This window comes from Neophocaena asiaeorientalis, unplaced genomic scaffold (assembly GCF_003031525.2).
Source record: "Neophocaena asiaeorientalis asiaeorientalis breed wild unplaced genomic scaffold, Neophocaena_asiaeorientalis_V1.1 scaffold77, whole genome shotgun sequence".
In the NCBI taxonomy this organism is placed as follows: Eukaryota; Metazoa; Chordata; class Mammalia; order Artiodactyla; family Phocoenidae; genus Neophocaena; species Neophocaena asiaeorientalis.
This window is the reverse complement of record NW_020174645.1, coordinates 10,528,585-10,548,233: the sequence shown is the minus strand read 5'-3', so window position 1 is coordinate 10,548,233 and position 19,649 is coordinate 10,528,585. Positions and strand designations below refer to the sequence as shown.

At 44.0% G+C, this 19,649-nt stretch overlaps 1 protein-coding gene across 1 annotated transcript in view; it reads left to right on the top strand.

Moving 5' to 3' along the window:
- The window catches only part of FBXW8 (F-box and WD repeat domain containing 8), a 116,667-nt gene that overhangs the window by 81,869 nt on the left and 15,149 nt on the right, over window positions 1-19,649 (top strand). The window contains exon 8 of the mRNA XM_024758565.1: window positions 13,884-14,011. Within this exon, the coding sequence (XP_024614333.1) occupies window positions 13,884-14,011 (128 nt within the window). The remainder of the gene's footprint in view (window positions 1-13,883; window positions 14,012-19,649) is intronic.

The following is a 19,649-nucleotide window of genomic DNA, read 5'->3' as shown; positions in this document are numbered from 1 at the left end:
GAAAGGAGGTAATGTGCTTATGACTGGTGCTCAAGACTTGTTAGGCACCTCCTTCACCTCCCCATCCCCACCAGCTTTGGGGTCAGGTCAAGTTCATCAGAAATCCTGGGCAAGGGAGCAGTCCAGGCAGAGGCACCAGGCCTGGAGGAGGGTTTCTGGGGGGGCCAGGAAGTATTGCTGGGGTGGTCCTGGCGGGCTGGAGCACAGGTGCCGTGGGCTGGTGTGGGAGCTGTGCTAAAGCCATACCTGCTAGGAGTCATTTTCCTGAGAGTTGTTTTACAAGAATACATTTAGAATAGGAAGGGCTGGGGGAATTCAACTTTTTGCAGGATGAATGCAGTTAAATTAATGTGAATGCTGAGTCACTTCGTGTATGGTCACTTTGAGATGTGGAGCCTCATTGGAGAGGGCCGGCACTGTGTCTTAAGTATCTTTTGTCTTCACTCACACTGGTGTAGTTTTTGTATATCATGACACGTGTATCGTTTTCTAATTTCTAAAAACATTGATCAGAATTCTAGAAGCACTGAGCAAGTTTTTACAAGACCATTACATTGACATATATGATGATCATTTCCTTTTTTCTCATGTGCCTTTTTAAAAAAAAATTTAATTAATTTATTTTTGGCTGCATTGGGTCTTCGTTGCTGCACGCGGGCTTTCTCTAGTTGCGGCGAGCGGGGGCTACTCTTCGTTGCGGTGTGCAGGCTTCTCGTTGCGGTGGCTTCTCTTGTTGCGGAGCACGGGCTGGAGGTGCGTGGGCTTCAGTAGTTGTGGCTCGTGGGCTGCAGAGCGCAGGCTCAGTAGCTGTGGCGCCTGGGCTTAGTTGCTCCGTGGCATGTGGGATCTTCCCGGACCAGTGCTTGAACCCGTATTCCCTGAGTTGGCAGGTGGATTCTTAACCACCGTGCCACCAGGGAAGCCCTCATTTGTCTTTTGAATTAAGCTTAGAATTTTATATAGGGCCTAATTTTTCTAATGGCTTTCCTGATTACTTATGTGGGATTTCCATCCAGGTTTACCGTTCCATACCCATGGGAGAGTGTGAACTTGGAATTGATCTTGGCGTTTATTTCACTCTTTGAATAGGTGGCTTTGGCTTCTTTGTGCCAGATGAGCAGCAACTAGTTTGTTAGGGTTAAAAATCAGCTCGTTTTTCAGTTAATGAAGATCAGTGGGGCCTATTGGAAATGTTTACCTTTGCTCTATAATCAGTAACAGTAACACTGTAGAATAGGCTGCAGGCTTTCCGTGTGTATATATCCAGACAGTTGAGACAGATGGTGTTGGTTTGATAGAGGGTAGGAGAAGAGGGCACACAGAAAATGGCCTGAATGAGTTTGAATTTCACAATATTTAAGACATTTTATTGTTTTCAAGTACACGTAGCAGCTTAAACTAACAAAAATTACAAAGTAGAGGGCTTCTGCTTTTTATTCAATATGTAGATGAATATGATTTTTTAATTTACCTGGCACTTCAGTCTATAAGGCACTGTGTTAGAGAGTGAGTTTATAATTAACTTATCAGTTACTGAGTTGCAGATGAGTTCTTCTAATGGGCGCAAAGTTAACTCTCTTAAGCATCCTCTCAGTGTGTTATTAATTTACAGGGTAAATCCAGTTTTGTAGATAGTCAAAGGAAAACCCCAGCTCAGTCCACATTTGAACAATCACATTCCAGATTAAGGGACTCGGGAGGTTTTCAGTGGGTCACAGTGAGGCCAGGAATCGTCTGAATGTGCCACGTAAGGGAAGCAGTTCTGCCGTGAGCTGGGTTCTGACCGTCTCCTGCTGCAGGTGGTCCATTGATATGGGACTGACCAACTGGACCAGGACCGAATTCAATACCCACATTTCTTTGGATCTTTCTAGGTTAGGACCTCTGGCCCAGGCTCTGCCTGTTCCCCTGGGTGGCCTCACTGGACTGCGGAGTTTCCTTAGGGTGTGAACTCCTATCTCATGTTCCACAATAAGTTTTAAAGCATATGTTGAAAATGACATGAGAATACTTCTTCCCCAGCACTCCCCTCCTTCACCTGCCCCTGCCCTTTCCCCACCTTTGGTCTCTTGTGCCACCTGTCAGTGTCCCTCCTCATGGTCCCTTTCAGATTTTGTCGGAGCAGTGGCTGCGTGCCAAGGACTGTGGGTGACTCGCTGGTGCGCACCTTCTGCCTGGCCTTCCAGACCCTGGAGAGTCAGCCTGCCACTCTCCACCCTGCACCTGCAAAAGGAGCCTGTGCAGTCCAGAATATGCCATGTTTATCCCGGACTAGCAACAGCATTCCCTCTTCCCCTCCTGTCCCTCCGTGTCCTTTCAGGAAAGGTCCATCCAGGGTCCCACTTATCAGAAGAAGCCTTCCCAACTGTTGTGGCTCTCAGTGAACACCTCCCTTCCCTTACACTTACAGTACACAGGGTCTGCATCTCACCTTGCCTTACTGTTACTGCCCAGCGCTATTCTTAACCAGATTGCCATCAGCTGGGAGGCAGGAAGTGAGCATTTAGAGCTGAGTACCACTGCTTTAATGTTTCCGATTCTTTTTTGGCTTGGGAGGCAGTCAGTGTCGGTGTAGTGCGGGGGTTCTCAAATGCCAGGGAGTATCAGAAAAATACAGATCTTGGGCCTCCACCCCGAAGGCTTCTGACTCACCGTTTCTGGGTCGGGGCCTGAGGGTCTGTTGTGCCCAGTGCTGCCGATGCTGCTAGTCCAGAGCCGCACTTTGAGCACCCGGGGGTAGTTGGAGGTCCACCCACCCAGCTTTGAATTCTGGTTCCAAACCTTCAGTTCTGTGTAAGTGATTTGGCCTCTCTACACCTCTGCTTCCTCATATACAAAGTGAGTAAAATCATGGTAGCCACTGCATGGCATGGTGGGGATCAGGTGAGAGGACGTGTAGTCAGTGTTTTGCACGTAAGAGGACACTATAAGTCTTAGGCATTACTAACCATTTTTGCCAGGACTCAGGAGAAGGCTTGTCATATGGTGGCAAACACTGACCCAGAAATGAGATTAGCGGGGCTCAGCCTAGTGCGTCCTCAGCTGCTCTTGTTACCTGTGTAATTTGGAGTAAGTTATTTCAATTATTTTAAGCCTCAGTGTCTTTATGCATAAAATGTGTACGGTAGTGTTTGTCTTCCTGTGCTGGTTGTGAGAGTCAGATGGAATGATATTCTGAGAGGATTTGTGTGAAAGGGATATCATGATTACTAACAGCTGCTACTTGCGGTGCACTTCGTGTGCAAGACGCTGCTGATCACGTTTGTGCCGGCACTGTCGTGTACCACGTAGTACCATATAGTGAAAGGTTGTTATGCCCTTAAGCGTGTGAAGGGGACTGGGGTGGACTGTGTGCCCTACACCAAAGGCGCCAGTAGTTCACTGCAGTTTTTCATGCTCCTGCATCAGCTGTCATTTGTCTCGGCGATGTGATTGTAGCCACATTCTGCCTGTCTACCCACTTCTAAGCCTTTGTCCAGTCTAACTTGGGGCCAAATGAGAAGTTGCCAGGCCGGTTGCAAACTGACGCGCAAGCACCGTAATATCCTGAATTGCGTGTACGGTGTGACGTCTACAGGCTCACGAGTGTTGTTACACGACCAGCTCTCACTTGCAGTCTTCCCATGTAAAAAAATCATGTCCAGGTTGTCTTTAATTTTGAAGAATTCATTTCGTAGTTTGCAGCCTCAGTTTTCCTCCCTACATAACACAGATTTAATGATGACTTTCTTTCTCGTGGGGACTTTGGTTAGTTACACGTAGTTAATATTTGTGAAGTGCTCAAAACTGTCTGTGCTCTTTATTATGATGAGGCCTGCTGGGAACCTGAAAGGAGTACGTGAGGATTTTCAGCTTTGAGTTATATATTTGCATAATAATTATAATCTCTTCATTGTGCTAAATGCTCTGACAGTGAGCGTTTCCTATTCATTTTATGTACCCCATCAACCCGTTCCTTGTTAGTCGTACCTCTTGTCCCTCTTCTAGCACTAGGACAGAGACTGTCTAAAGAGATCCCTGAAGCAAAGTAGAGAACCATATTCTGGTCACTACCTTCCTTCATTATTTCCAGCACCTATGGGTGTGGGGGGAGAGAGAGATTGGGTCATATTGGCCTGCATTTTCACCCAAGTGCACTCCTGCTCTCTGGGTTCTTTTCAGGCTTAGGTCACAATAGGTGTTGGTTTGGCCTCTCTCTGGTCCTTTGTAGGCATCTGCCCACATCACAAAGCCCCATGTTTGGCACAGTCTGCGGTGATTGGCAGTGCCTTCCCGGGCAGAGTCCAGTCCTGGAACAGCAGGGGTTGCAGGTGCATTGGCACGTGGTGGTGGGGAGTGCACACGGGCCTGCCTGCCCGGTGCCTGGCGAGGCTCAGCAACACCGTCCCATCCCTGAAATATCCTGTCCTCGTGGGCTTGTCCCTCTCATTAAAACTTAAACATGAAAGCAGTTCAGGCTGCTTCTCCCTTTGTGCCGCGTTTGAGGGTGGACTGTGCCAGAAGCATGTCATGGAAACTGTTGCGGGGCTGCTGAGTTTCAGGGAGCTGTGCTCATGTCAGGGGTCCATTTCTTCGGCTCTGCATCTTGCTGTTTGCTGCTGCTAAAAGCACCTGAGAGGCAAGTTTTTGTTTGCCAGCAGAGTCACCTTTGGGATGGTGGTGAAAGTCATTTTCCACATGTTCACAGATACGCCGCGTTACCAAGCCTCTTGCGCTGACTTATCTCTGGCAAGGACTTACAAAATAGTCTCTCTGGCTGATTGTCAAAAATTACATCATATCAGAGTAAACTGCTTTTAAATCAGACATCCATTATTCATGTATATTAACTGCTTTTTTATTTTTTTATAGGCTGTTTTTTGTATGATTTACTCTTTTCTCACTAGCTTGCCTTCCCTCCCCAACTGTCTTTCTCATCGTTTTTTACAATCTTAGCTCATCTGTGAATTTATAGAGACTGTTCACTTAGCTTTGTATGTGAACATCAATATGCAGACCCTGCATTTTTCGTAGTAAAATTTTTGAGCACGTTTTTGTGGGTCATATTTATGTTGGGTCAGAAGAGCAACTTGGGTCGTTTACATGAGTAAATTCTACCCCAAAGACTGAGAGGTCTTTTTCTTGTCTTTTTTTTTTTTTTTAAGTTGAGCATTACTAGTCTTGTACTTTAAGTTCTGTATGGAATAAAACTGTACCTCCCACTTATGAACCAGCTAAATACGCTGCTGTTGGTGGAAAGCAAATTGACTTAATATGTTCATCGTGGGGGGTGCATATCTTTAATGTAAGGCTGGTGTGTCGTTCACCTGTAATCGACACAGGCAGAGGTATGCAGCTCTGTCTAAAGAGATCCCTGAAGCAAAGTAGAGAACCATATTCTGGTCACTACCTTCCTTCATTATTTCCAGCACCTATGGGTGTGGGGGGAGAGAGAGATTGGGTCATATTGGCCTGCATTTTCACCCAAGTGCACTCCTGCTCTCTGGGTTCTTTTCAGGCTTAGGTCACAATAGGTGTTGGTTTGGCCTCTCTCTGGTCCTTTGTAGGCATCTGCCCACATCACAAAGCCCCATGTTTGGCACAGTCTGCGGTGATTGGCAGTGCCTTCCCGGGCAGAGTCCAGTCCTGGAACAGCAGGGGTTGCAGGTGCATTGGCACGTGGTGGTGGGGAGTGCACACGGGCCTGCCTGCCCGGTGCCTGGCGAGGCTCAGCAACACCGTCCCATCCCTGAAATATCCTGTCCTCGTGGGCTTGTCCCTCTCATTAAAACTTAAACATGAAAGCAGTTCAGGCTGCTTCTCCCTTTGTGCCGCGTTTGAGGGTGGACTGTGCCAGAAGCATGTCATGGAAACTGTTGCGGGGCTGCTGAGTTTCAGGGAGCTGTGCTCATGTCAGGGGTCCATTTCTTCGGCTCTGCATCTTGCTGTTTGCTGCTGCTAAAAGCACCTGAGAGGCAAGTTTTTGTTTGCCAGCAGAGTCACCTTTGGGATGGTGGTGAAAGTCATTTTCCACATGTTCACAGATACGCCGCGTTACCAAGCCTCTTGCGCTGACTTATCTCTGGCAAGGACTTACAAAATAGTCTCTCTGGCTGATTGTCAAAAATTACATCATATCAGAGTAAACTGCTTTTAAATCAGACATCCATTATTCATGTATATTAACTGCTTTTTTATTTTTTTATAGGCTGTTTTTTGTATGATTTACTCTTTTCTCACTAGCTTGCCTTCCCTCCCCAACTGTCTTTCTCATCGTTTTTTACAATCTTAGCTCATCTGTGAATTTATAGAGACTGTTCACTTAGCTTTGTATGTGAACATCAATATGCAGACCCTGCATTTTTCGTAGTAAAATTTTTGAGCACGTTTTTGTGGGTCATATTTATGTTGGGTCAGAAGAGCAACTTGGGTCGTTTACATGAGTAAATTCTACCCCAAAGACTGAGAGGTCTTTTTCTTGTCTTTTTTTTTTTTTTAAGTTGAGCATTACTAGTCTTGTACTTTAAGTTCTGTATGGAATAAAACTGTACCTCCCACTTATGAACCAGCTAAATACGCTGCTGTTGGTGGAAAGCAAATTGACTTAATATGTTCATCGTGGGGGGTGCATATCTTTAATGTAAGGCTGGTGTGTCGTTCACCTGTAATCGACACAGGCAGAGGTATGCAGCACTTATTCGTTCTTTCAGCAAACAGATACTGAGTCCTTCCTTTGTGCCAAACATGGTACAGGTATCCAAGAAAGTATCTGTTCACTCCAAACCATGATGCTGGAGGTCCCCCGTGCACCTGGCATCTTTGTGCTCCTGGTACTTTGCCCTGATGCATGGCACTTGACTGTTTGGCATAATAATGACTAGATAGAGTTTATTCTATTTATTTAACCCCAAATCAGCATTGTTGTTCTGTATAGTCAACATTTGCATATATTCGTGCACATTTACCTGAATCTTCTCTCACTGTTCTTGCCAGCATTTCAGACCTTTTATTCTGGAATGATTTTATATCTTCCAAAGGTATATTGTGTAGTGAGGGTCTCTTGGCCACAAGTGCTCTCTGCTCTCGGTATTTTTATCCCAGAACATCTTTATTTCATACTCATTCTTGAAAGGTGGTTTTACTAGTCCTTTATCATTCCAGGATGACAGGTGTTTTCTCTCAGACCTTTGAAGAGGTGATTGGTTTGACTTCCACTGTTATTACTGAGAAGTTGTTTAAAGGACTTTTTCTCTTCTTTTGGCTGGTTTTTCCTTGTCTTTAATTTTCTGTGGTTTCACTCTGCTGTCTCTAGGTGTGGATTTAGTTTTATTTTCCCTGTTTGGGGTTCTCTTGCACTTCTTTCCTTTCAGTTGCAGAAAGTCTCAGCCATTGCCTTGTTGAAATTTCCCCTCATTCTCTCTATTCTTTCTATCTAGAACTCAGGTTAGATGTGTGTTAGACCAACTTGTTCTCCCTTCTGTGCTCTTCCTCACTCACTCATCTTTTCCATCTCCATCTCTCTGTGTTGTGTCCTGAATAATTTCTTCATCTTTGTCTTCCAGTTCACAGATTCTCTCTTGGACTCCGTTTAACTCATCCATTGATTTTTTTTTTTTCCTTTGGTTGCACTGGGTCTTAGTTGCGGCACGCGGGCTCCTTAGTTGCGGCACGCGGGCTCCTTAGTTGCGGCATGCACGCTCCTTAGTTGCGGCAGGCACGTGGGAGCTAGTTCCCTGACCAGGGATCGAACCAGGGCCCCCTGCATTGTACCACTGCACCACCAGGGAAGTCCCCTGATTTTTTTTTTTAACTTCTAGAAATTCTATTTGTTTTGTTTTTCAAAGCTACTTAATCAGTTTTGCTGCTTTTGACCCCTCACCCTCTTTTATTTCTGTAAACATTTCCAGCATGCATATTTTTCTTCATCTGATAAACATCTGATATCCTTGGAAGCCTGTTTTCTGTCTCTCACTTATGATGAGCTGTTTCTGTGTTGGGAAAAAAACTTTTTTTTAATTGTGAGCTCACATTTGGCTGATCTTGATTTGTAGATCTCCTGTGGGGCCTGGGTTGAGAGGATCTTCCTCCTGAGAAGATTCTGCGAGGTACCAGGAAGCATGTCACCAACATGAAAGTACTTTTATTACTAGACCTGGGGTCTTTTGGCCTTGCAGGTAGTATAACTTCAAACTCCCAACCTGCGTGAGGCTTGCAGGCCGAGGGCAAACATTTTCCGTCCTGAGCTGAACCTGAGACAGGCAAGTTGCCACGTAGGCTCTCTTCACCAGTGGATAGATTTTTTTTCCTATCTTGCTTTTCACTGAGTGTACATAGCTGTCCAAGGGGCCCAGCCTTAGGCAGACTTATCAGTTCTGGTTTTGCCTGGCACTGGCTGGAAACCTTGCCTCCTATTTCCCCAGTTTTCCAGGCTCTGACGCCGGCAGACGCCCCCAGAGCAGCCCCTGATGTGAGTGCTGCGTCCCTTTCGGGTTGTAGTGCTCTCTTCATTTTTGCCTCCTCGGACTTTCTCGGGTTTCGGAGGAGTTAAACAGAATGTTTACAGGAATGTTTACTAGACTGAATCTTCAGTGTTTTTTAAACAGGATGGTTTCCCAGACATTCTAGACATTCATAGTGTGCTGTGTTGTCAGAGGTGGAACCTTGGGCCTGGATACAGTTTGGGAGTTCTGGAATCTGGAGACTGTGGAGGGAGATCTGTGGAACTTTATGTTTTGAGTACAAGGAAGTGGTTCCTTTGTACAAGCTGGCAGCAAGATTAGGCATCCAGAAATGGGGGAATGTGTTAAGCAAAACAAGGACTATCTGAGTACTTATTATGTACCAGACCATGGTAAGCCCTGGGTTTGCCTGATAAATGTGTACCAGTCAGTTAATCTACAAGCACTTACTGAGTACCTGGCACGTGCTGGCCCTTAGTCAGTGCTACAGGAATGAATGATAGGATTGCTGCCCCAAGGAACTTACAGTCTAAGTCTAGGACAGTGTTTTACAACATGTGGCATGGCGCTTGGCAACAGTGCCTTAGCTGGCTTGCTAAAATCACAGTCTCCTCGGTGACCCTCCTACCCTCCAGTGTTTGAGAACCATGGGTCTGGGGAAGAGTTGAAGGAAGCAAATGTACAGTTCAAGATGGCCCCTTGGGGACACCAGATGGGGTGCGTAGATGGTGAATACCTTCAGCGCTGACAAGAGGGAATAAACTCTGCTAAGGGCTCAAAGAGAACACACGGTAAGCTTAATTGGGATGGAAGAGGAGAGAGCATGAGGATTATTTCCTTTACTCTCTAGAATTTGGCTTCTTATCATGACTTTACCCCCTCAGAAGGGCAAAATATATGTGGTAGTGATGGAGGTGGGTTGTTAGAGATCAGAAAAGAAAGTAGGTAGACTTTGTTATCTCCAGGAATTTCAGTCAAATCTTCCTCCCCATGCCTTTTTTAATCTTTTACTTCGCTGCAATCCAGCACAGCGTCTCCTAACCTTTTCTCTCTCTGTCGCTTCTCTTTTTTTTAGATGGTGGCAGACAAATTATCTTTAATTCACAACGCCTTTTAAAAAGCTATAGTCTTGTAAGGAAGCCTTCTGACAACTCCTCACCCCTTTGGAAAGGCAGTGCCTGGGGTCCTGAGGTGGTGAGCCCGCTGCTCAGGTTGACGTTGGTGGTGGTGTAATGCCTTTGGCAGATGACACATAGGAGTGTGAGGAAGACTCACTATTTTTGTAAACTTAAAGAAAACAAATGGAATTCCTTTTTTCAGTCATTAGCACACAGCCAAAAGTCTGGGACTGCAAGGCTCTGTAATCTCTTCATAGCTATTTCTGTATGCAGTGGTTCCTGTTTCTTTATGAGGCTAATGGCAGTCCCAGATTTAGGAAATGTTTGTATTGCTAAATCCAGTTCTTAATGGGTGAAGGAGGAAGTTGGCCTGCCTTGAGCTCACCCTACTGCAGGGGCAGTAGCCATTTCTTATCCCTTTCCTCATGGTTTGGTTGGAAAGCCAGTCCTAGGCACACTAAATGGTCCGGGTCACACCTGGAAGGGGCGGGGCCTGCCTGCACCGGGGCGTTGCTGATGTTTCCCAGATGTCAGGCCTGTGGCCACCACCTCCATCCTGACTCTACACTGCTGCCCCTACTGTTACACCACCACCTGCTAGGACATGGCTGTAAGGTGGGTCTCCTTAGAGAGGCGAGCCCCACAAATGGCGGACCAGGACAGTTGGTGGCTGTGCACTAGCTGGTGAAGAGGTGGATTGTTTCAGCTGGCAGCCGGCCGAGGCTCCTGCACATTATCCACCCTCCCTGTTCATTCCAGTGCCTGCTGCACAGAGAAGAGTCATAAACATTTGTTTACTGGCTGTTGAAAGAATTACAGCATTATTTATTTTGTCTAAAAAATTAGAAACAACCCAAATATCCATCAATATGGAATCATATATCCATAGACAAGTTCTATGCAGCCTTTAAAAAGAACAAGATCTATGTATAGGTACTGACGAGGAAAGAACTCTCATGTTATTTAGTAGGAAAAACAAGTTGTAGAACGACAGTCCCATCGAGAGAAAAAAATAATTTTATACACAGAGAGAGAGAGTGCACGCAACAGACAAGACAGACGTGTATAGAAGAAGTCTAGCAGTACATAGCCCTCCACATCCACAGGTTGCGAATCCACGGATTCAACCAACCTCGGCTCGAAAATGTTCCCCCCAAAATTCTAGAAAGTTCCAAAAAGCAAAACTTGAATTTGCTGAGCACCAGCAACTATTTACATAGCATTTACATCGTATTAGGTGTTGTAAGTAATCTAGAAATGATTTAAAGTAGATGAGAAGATGTAGGTTATATGCAAATAGTACACCATTTTATTTAAGGGACTTACTTGAGCGTGGGCAGATTTTGGTATCCGGGGGGTCCCGGCAGTAAACCCCCATGGATACCAAGGGACAACTGTATACACTAAACTGTTAAGTGGTTATTTCTGAGAGATGGCTATCCAGAAGGTTACACAAGATATATTATGTTTGAAATCAGAAAAAAACAGATTCCTTAGAAATTTCAGAGAAATCTGAATAATTGACAAAAATGAAAGTTAGGATTCTAAGACTAGGATTTGTGAAAATACCTTAACATCTCTAAGAAGGAAAAAACAGAAAGTTCTTTTTAAACAATGCTTGCTTCCACCAGGTGCCCTCTAGATCTCCCTGGAAGCCAAAGAGAAAGGAGTAGACCCTGCAGTGTCCGAGACTACACACTGCATCTCCTGCAGTTACCTTTGTCAAATATACAACATGGTTCAGTCATTTTAGATAATTCTTAAAGAAACATCCAACTTCTGTACAAATTTGCGCCTTTATCACTGTTTAAACCCTTTTGTAATATACATGTGGTACTTAAGAAAAATATCCCCAGCAACATCTATTGATTTGGCGGTCACATCAGTGCAGAACATTTTCTCCAAGATTTTAGCTATGGGTCGTTTTTTCCTTCTTTCCAGCATATCCATACACTTCTGAGAGTGAGTCAAGTGGCCATGGGTTGAGACTCACCCAACTAGGGCAATAAAGAGAAAAATTAGTCTAATGCATGGTCTTAACAAGAGGGAGAGTGTGAGCATGAATAATTAATCTCACTAGTCTGTGGCAATCAGATAAAATGAAGTCCCATTTGCTCAACCTTATTAAAAGAGAGAGAGCGCGGAGGGGAGAGAGAGATGCTAAAGGTTGTTGAGGGACTCGTAACGTGGGAAGAACCGCCTCTGAGATGGGTAATGTGTTTTCTAATCTCTGCGGTCTTTAACTAAACGTAATGGTCAGGGTACTCTTTGGATAGTTCTGATTCATTGAATTATTAAACATTTTAGAAAATACTTGACTCCTGACTACTAACTTATACGATGAATTTGCAGTCTTTCTGAAGAGGGATTAGATCCCGCTGTTTCATTCAGAAATGACCTATCCTTGTCAAAAAAGAACTTCTAAAAAAAAGTATAAAGACATAGGAACAGACTCAATATCAGATTTTAATTCTTATACTTATCGTGGAACATTTCTTCCTGCTATATATGTTGAAGTATTTTAAAAAGAAGAAGAGATTGAGTCCAAAAGCCCTCTTGAAAGCTGTATAGTGATATATAAGTGCAGAATGTTACTTTCAGGGTAGACCATGACATTGCTGGTGTTTTTTTTTTTTTTTCTCCCTCCAGGAACCGATTTTTATGTAATTTTTAGGGTATTTACTGTAGATAGAAGATTTGATTTATTTCTATGTCCATACTTGGAAGAAGAATCTTATTTTGGATATTTTACAGTTGAAATTTTCTCAGAAACTTTTATTTTCAACTGCATGAAAATAAAAATAAAATTTAGCTTGTTCTCTATGGTCTTTAGGGATTAAGAAGGCATTTTACGGGCTTCCCTGGTGGCGCAGTGGTTGAGAGTCCGCCTGCCGATGCAGGGGACACGGGTTCGTGCCCCGGTCCGGGAAGATCCCACATGTCGCAGAGCGGCTGGGCCCGTGAGCCATGGCCGCTGAGCCTGCGTGTCCAGAGCCTGTGCTCCGCAATGGGAGAGGCCGCAACGCTGAGATGCCTGCGTAACGCAAAAAAAAAAAAAAAAAAAAAAAAAAGAAGGCGTTTTACATTTTGAAATTGCTCTTTCCTTTCAGATACCATGAGCAATTTTACTTAATATTATAGTGTTGTTTTGACTATTAGGAATTTCCAAAGATTCAATTGTTAGAAATATGTGTCAACAATGAGATCAATGGTTTTCAAGGTGGAGTCAATTTATTAACCTCTCAGTACTAAAATAGGAATCTGTACACTGATAATTGATAAATGTATAGGTTAATAAGAAAAAATAGCACATCATTTTCATGTGTGGACTAAGAGAGGAGACGCTACAAAATATTAACATTAAAACTTTTGAGTTCAGTGATTAATTTTAACCACATGATCAACAGAATATAATGTATGCTCACGTGTGTGTGTGTGTAAAATGAGGAGGCTTTTGAACAGTGAATTTGGGTGCAAGGACTAACTATGTCTTCAGTACATAAAACAATTACTGACCCATGGCAAGCACTTAATGTTAATTGAATTACTAAGATCTTTTTAGTAAAAGACTTAAATAATCTTCAGAAAGATTCCTTATGAATCATCCTTGTTTCCCCATTTGCTGGAGAAAAGGCAGTGTTCAAATGTAATGAATACATTGTCTAGAGATCAAGGATACTCTCTTACTTGCCTCCATACCTTATGGAACAGAGCTTACTATAATTAGCTAGTGGAGAGTGACTGAAGAGAGAGATGTTGGGGAATATCAGTTATACCTCAATTAAAAAAATTTTTTTTAATGTTTGGGAATAAGACTATGTTTTGATTTGTAGTTTAAAGGAATCATCTAGTGGTTAACTGTACAAGCTTCATCATCCTGGATGCTTATACTGTTTGTTCTTTTTACCTTCTGTGGTATAAATACAGAGTGGGAAAAGAGAGAGAGAACCCTGTTCACAGACTTCTTGTTAGCCTCCCCCATTAACTAATCAGAAGCAGTCAGTGACCCTTAGTTTCCATGCTTCTTTTTCTGTGTTAAGAAATTGGGATACCGAATTTCCCCATTTGGCATTTTTTTGTGTCCTATGAGTTTGTTTGCACCTTGGCCTGGAATTCTTTGGATTTTTTCTCTTATGTTTCCTTTTGTCGTTCTAAGAGCCATCCTTATACTGTCATTACCTGGAAGGGGTCAGGAAATGGAGTATTAGAGCCTCTTCTCTAATGGGAGCTGGTGCTGTGACCGTGCCCCGGGGCGACGCTGGGTGGAAATTGTTTGTGGGGGCCTGCTGCCCCTAACGCACACCCACGTGTTTTTCCTCCTCCCCAGATCCTGGTGTATAGCCTGGAAGCAGAACGCTGCCTCTCGAAGCTGGGCAACGCGCTTGGCGACTTCACCTGCGTCAACCTCCGGGACAGTCCTCCCAATCTCATGGTCAGTGGCAACATGGACAGGAGGTAGGTGTCAGTAGAGTCGCATCTTAGAGCCACAGGCAGCTTCTCTTGAGGCCTGACCGCTCGGCCTCCACTGAGCTCACTGATTTCCTCCCTGGCTCACCCTCCTCACTTCTCACTCACATCTCTGCCCACCTGAGTTCAGCCCTGATCCCATAAATACCATCCCTGTGAACTTGGAGAACAAAGTCTTGTATTAGGTAATAGTTGGATGGAGTTGCGTCTCTGCCTCATTTCCGAAACACCACGGGAAGGTTGTCTTTTAGGCCATTTGGTGGACGCAGTTGGTGGAAGGTCCAGTGAGACCACTTGGAATATCTTTTGTCCCCCTGCTGTAAAATTTGTTTGGCATTTAAAAGCTCACTTTCTAATATTAAAAACAACCACCTAAGGGATGAATCACGTTCAGCAGAATAGGTTTGCTGCCAGACGATGTCAGGAGTGTGTTTCAGACCACTGTGGCGTCCCTCCGGTGATGGGGGAAAAAAGAGACTTCATGTGAACAGACTCCAGTTTCTATTTAGCTGATTAGCAGTCTTCCCTTTAACGTATTGGCTTAGGGAGTCGGATTTTCCCAGTACAGGGTCCAGTGCCAGCTCCGGCCGCTCCAGGACCCATCAGCATGGAAGGATTAAAGTGTTTGAAAAGGCTGTCTGAGTCCAAATTTTAGGCTTTTTTCCTTTCTCTTCCCTCTCCCCCTTGTCTTTTCCTTTTCTTTCTTCTTCTTCTTCCTTTTTTTTTTTTTTCTTCTTTTTTTGACTGGTTATCTGTCATGTCTGATCCAGTGCCCTGAAGAGAGGTAGCATGGCTGGAGGCCAGGTTCAGCTGGCGCCCCCTCCCCTGGCCAGCCCCAGGCTGCAGGTGGCGGGCCACTTGGTGGGGTATCAGATCGTGAGGCGGGTCCTCCTTTGTGCCAAATCCCAGACCTCTGTCGTACCAGTGCAGCAGCTTGCAAAAATAATTATTTTGTCAGATAATATTTTCAACTTCTGACCTTCACTACTACTATCTCCCTCCCAGAGAGCAAAAAGATGTGAGTATGCTTTATTGAAAGAAGATACCTGATCTTTTTTTCCTCGAGCCCTCCTAAAACAGCTGATACTTCTCATGCTTGAGAAAACTGAACTCCTCAGTGTATGTCCAGGCAGTTTTTCTCTTAAAAAAAAAAAGAAAACAGGCTTGATAAGTGGCCCCACTTGTGGCACAGCAAATGAAACACATCAGTTTATAGTTTTACTCTCCCATTTTCATTTCTGACTGAGCTGTACAAAGGCTCCAAGCTTATCTGATAGGATCTACCCGCAGGGATCTAACAGCTCTTCGCTTTCCAGGAGAGCAAATGCAGAGGGCTCTGTGGGGCATCCAAATGGAAGGGTTTGGGATTGTAGGTTATGCTTCAGAGTTTGTTGACAGCATGACCATTTAGGTGTTCAACCACAGCTAGGCTCCCAGGAAACCAAAATGGTGTTCCAGAGAAGAGACCTCTGCTTTCTATATAACGTAGCCTCATTAGCTCCAGAAGCACAGTTACAGCCAGATTGTCATGACCATTGTCAGCTGCACGTCCTGCTGTCAGTGAGGAGGCCTGTACATACTCGGTAAAGCTGATGTTTTCCTCTGGAGCAGGGCTGCCTGACCATGCTCCCCGTTGCCAGAGGAGAAGCCACATGCGCTGTGTAAAAGGGCTCTCTGGTCATTTTGAAGGCCAAATCTGACCATGTTAAAATCCATTTTATTAGTAAACCTAGTAAACCAAAGTTACGTTTTTTGTGGGGTTTTTTTTACACCCTTTGTCTTTTTGGATGAAAAGAATAGACTTGGGACTTGGAGTTGGGGAGGGGGCTATCCAAAGTGGCATTTAATCAGGGCCACTTCTAGCTCTGTGTGCCAGCTATTTGACCACTACTGGCACCGCAGAGGCTCCCCATCATATGTAAGATTGTCTTTATGGGTCACACTAACGGTGTTAGCGATATGAATGTCAAACATGGGGCTTAAAAGCACTATACATCTGGAAAAAGGAAGGAATAAGGACTCTAGACTTTAAGTGATAGAGGTATGTCTTGTGGGGTTTTTCCCAGAGACTTAATAGCTATGAGTAGGAACTCATCAGAGATGCACACCCAGGCTGGTACAGCTTATGTTTTATTTCAGAAGTGGGACGGAGGGGGCAAATACTATGAAGAGAGCTAGGTGGCTATCACTTCATGACAGATGCAGTTTAAAAACCTTGGAACCTCCATTTTTATTTAAAAAACTGAACTTCTATTGCATTCTCTTAGTACTTTATAAATAACTTGAGAATGAAATGGACTCGAAAGGTACATAAAACTGTCCAAGGTTAAAACAAAAATAATGTTTCTTTAAAGTAAGGAAATCAGCTTGAGTAACTTTGCTAATAACATGGGTGGAATTTTCTAAGGAGTTGGTTTTTTTGGGGGGGTGGGTATAAGCTGAAATTAAAAATGAAACAAATAGCTCACCCAGCTTGTCACTAGAGGTTAAGTAGAGTCTGATAAAGATTAAGAGAATGATCAGGGTGGGAACTGAGTTATGGTTGGATTGTACTTTTCCCTCGCTGGGAGGGAAGGTTTATAAAGTGGGGTTATATAGGTGGGGCTCTGCACAAGAGTTTTAACACTACAGATCAATGAGGTTTTTTTAATGCATATTTTGTCCTTTCCTGCTAAGCCAAGAAGAAAGAGTGGTAAGTAACATTAGAGGAGGGAGCGGTGTGCATCCGGTGTTAGGGCAGGATGCTTGTGTCTTACCACAGTGTCTGTCTAGTGCTCAGAGAGGGCTTAACTCTGTATGTTTTGCATTTATTCTAAGATGCACTTTTTTTTTCTTTACATTTTCACATCTGTGAAAATCAAGATGTGTCTTTTATAATAACATCTTACAAATGGCAGCATGTTAAAATATTACATAAAGTAATGGTGCTTCTTGAATTGGATGGTGTTTTCAATTAAATAAAAGTCTGTATTTGTTCAGTGAAGGCAAAAATAAATCTTAGGACTTAGAACAGTTATGAGAAACTTGAATGGGTTACCAAGATAAAGTCTGCAGGAAATAGACCACTGTGAGTTTTTTTGTTTTGTTTCTTTAGTTTAACCTTTGGGGTTCACTGAACATTTAGAATCTGTAAATTTATGTCTTCCACCAAATTTGGGATGTTTTTGGCCATTATTTCTTCAGATATTTTTTTCCACACTGATCCCTTTCCCCTCTCCTCTGGGACTTCAGTGATGTGAAGAACAGACTTTTTGATATTATCCCACAGGTCACTGAAGCTCTATTCATTTTCTTTCCTAAGCCTTACATTCTTCAAGTTGCAAATATCTACTGATTAAACTTTGGGTTCATGAACTGTTTCCTCTGTCACCTCCATTCTGCTGTTGAACCCATCTAGTGAATTTTTTATTTCAGATTTTATACTTTTTTGGTTCAAAATTTCCATTGTTTCTGTTTCTCTGCTCAGAATTTCATTCATTCTTATCATTGTACCTTAACCTCGTGGAATATAGTTACAATAGCTGCTTTAAAGTCACTGATGATTCCAAAAGTCTGGGTTATTTTAGGGTTGACATTTTCCCTTGAGAATGGGTCACATTTTCCTGGGGCTTTTGGGGTGGGGGTATGTCAAGTAATTTTGGATGTATCCTGGACATTTTGTGTCCACTTTCGATCCTGTTACATAATCCTCTGGAGGACGTTGAGTTTTGTTTTTGTTTTAAACAGGCAGTCCCCCTGGTTAGGTTCAGACTGCAAGTTGTGTCTTGCCTTCCGTGGGTGGTGATTCCAGTGTCAGTTCAATTTCCAAAACCTTTGCTGTGCTTCTCTGACTGCCCTGCACATGTGCCACCCAGAGGTTAGTCTGAGCTGGCAGTGGTTGAAATCTTACCTGAGCCTTTGCTGTACTGCTTTGGGTCTGCGCCTGCGCCACGCGCGGGGTCGCACGCGGTGTCACGGGCTCCCCGTCTCCAGTTCCTCCCTCTCTTCATCCCTGTGATTCCTAGCTTTCAGGGCCCTTGTCCACTGGGCCTCTGACGAGAAGATGGGGTTTCTCTCAGGGTTTCACCTGCTGGCATCCCTACCACCATGCAGCTCTGTGAATAGGGACTGCCTTGGGGCAAAACCAGACAGAAAAGAGATGGGGGAATCCCCAAAAATGCCACACCCACGTTCTTTGGACTTAGGGGCTTCTCTCCTTGGTTCTTCAGAAAGAGGGTGTTTCTGTTAGCGTTTTAGCTACCACACAGCTGTGCTACAGAAGCTCACACTCGGGGTGAGGCTGTGAGAGAGAAACTCCTTTCCCCACGGGCCCTTCCTCTGTGGCCACTTCCCCCACAATCCACTGTAGTGAGTCAACTCCCCAGGGTCCTCAGGTGTTTGCTTTTTGTGTTTTGTCCAGAGGTTTGGGTTGTAGCAGCAGAAGACAGAGGCAGTAGTGGGCTTACTTTAGGTCAGATGCAGAACTCCTACTCTCTTTAAATAATTTAAATAAACTGTTTAGTTGGCAGTAGAGGGCTGTATTAAAGGGGGTCCCTTCCCATTCTGTTGCTCTCAGTCTTCTCATCTGGGATCTGCTCATTTCTAACGAATGAAATCAGGGATCTAGACCAGAGAATGCTCTGCTGGGGAGAATCAAAATAAGAGTTGGTGATAAGGGTGGGACTTCCCTGGCAGTCCAGTGGTTAGGACTCTGCGCTTTCACTGCCACGGCCCAGGTTCAATCCCTGGTCGGGGAACTAAGATCCTGCAGGCGGCACGGCGGGGCCAAAAAGAAGAGTTGGTGGTAAGGGCATACATCAGGTTGTTAGTGGGCTGCCAAAGCAACGTGCACCGAGCCAACAAATCCCACTGCTTTTCCTCCTGTAATCTTAAATTGATTAAAAAAATTTTTAGCTTTATTGAGATAGAATTCACATACCTACAATTCACTAATTTAAATTATACAATCCAGTGTAAAGTTCACAAGCTTGTGCAGTCATCACCAAGTCAGGTTTAGAACATTTTCATCACCCCAGATAGAAACCTTGTGCCCATTAGCAGTCACTCTCCATGTCCCCCCAACTTCTCTAGCTCTAGGCAACCACTAATCACTTCCTGCCTCTACGGACCTGTTTTAGATACTTCATATAAATGGAATCATAGAACGTGTGACTTTTTGTGACTGGCTTCTTCCACTTAGCATAATGTTTCCAAGATAAACCTGTGTTGTAGCTTGAATCACCACTTAATTCCTTTTTATGGCTAAGTAATATTCCATTGTATGAGTATACCACATTTACTTATTCATCAGTTAACATTTGGGTTGTTTCCATTTTTTGGTTATTATGAATAATGCTGCTGTTACCATTCAACTACAGATTTTTGTGTAGACATATGTTTTCAGTTCTCTTGGATATATACCTAGGAGTGGCGTTGCTGGCTTATATAACCCTATGTTTAACTGTCTGAGGAACTGCTAGGCTCTTTTCCAAAGTGACTGTACCATCTTACAATTCCCACCAGCAGTGTATGGGGGTTCCAGTTTCTCCACATCCTTACCAGTACTTGCTATGGTCTCTGATTATAGCTGTCCTAAAGGTATGATGCTGTTGAACATCCTTTCATGTGCTTTTTGGCCTCTTTAGAT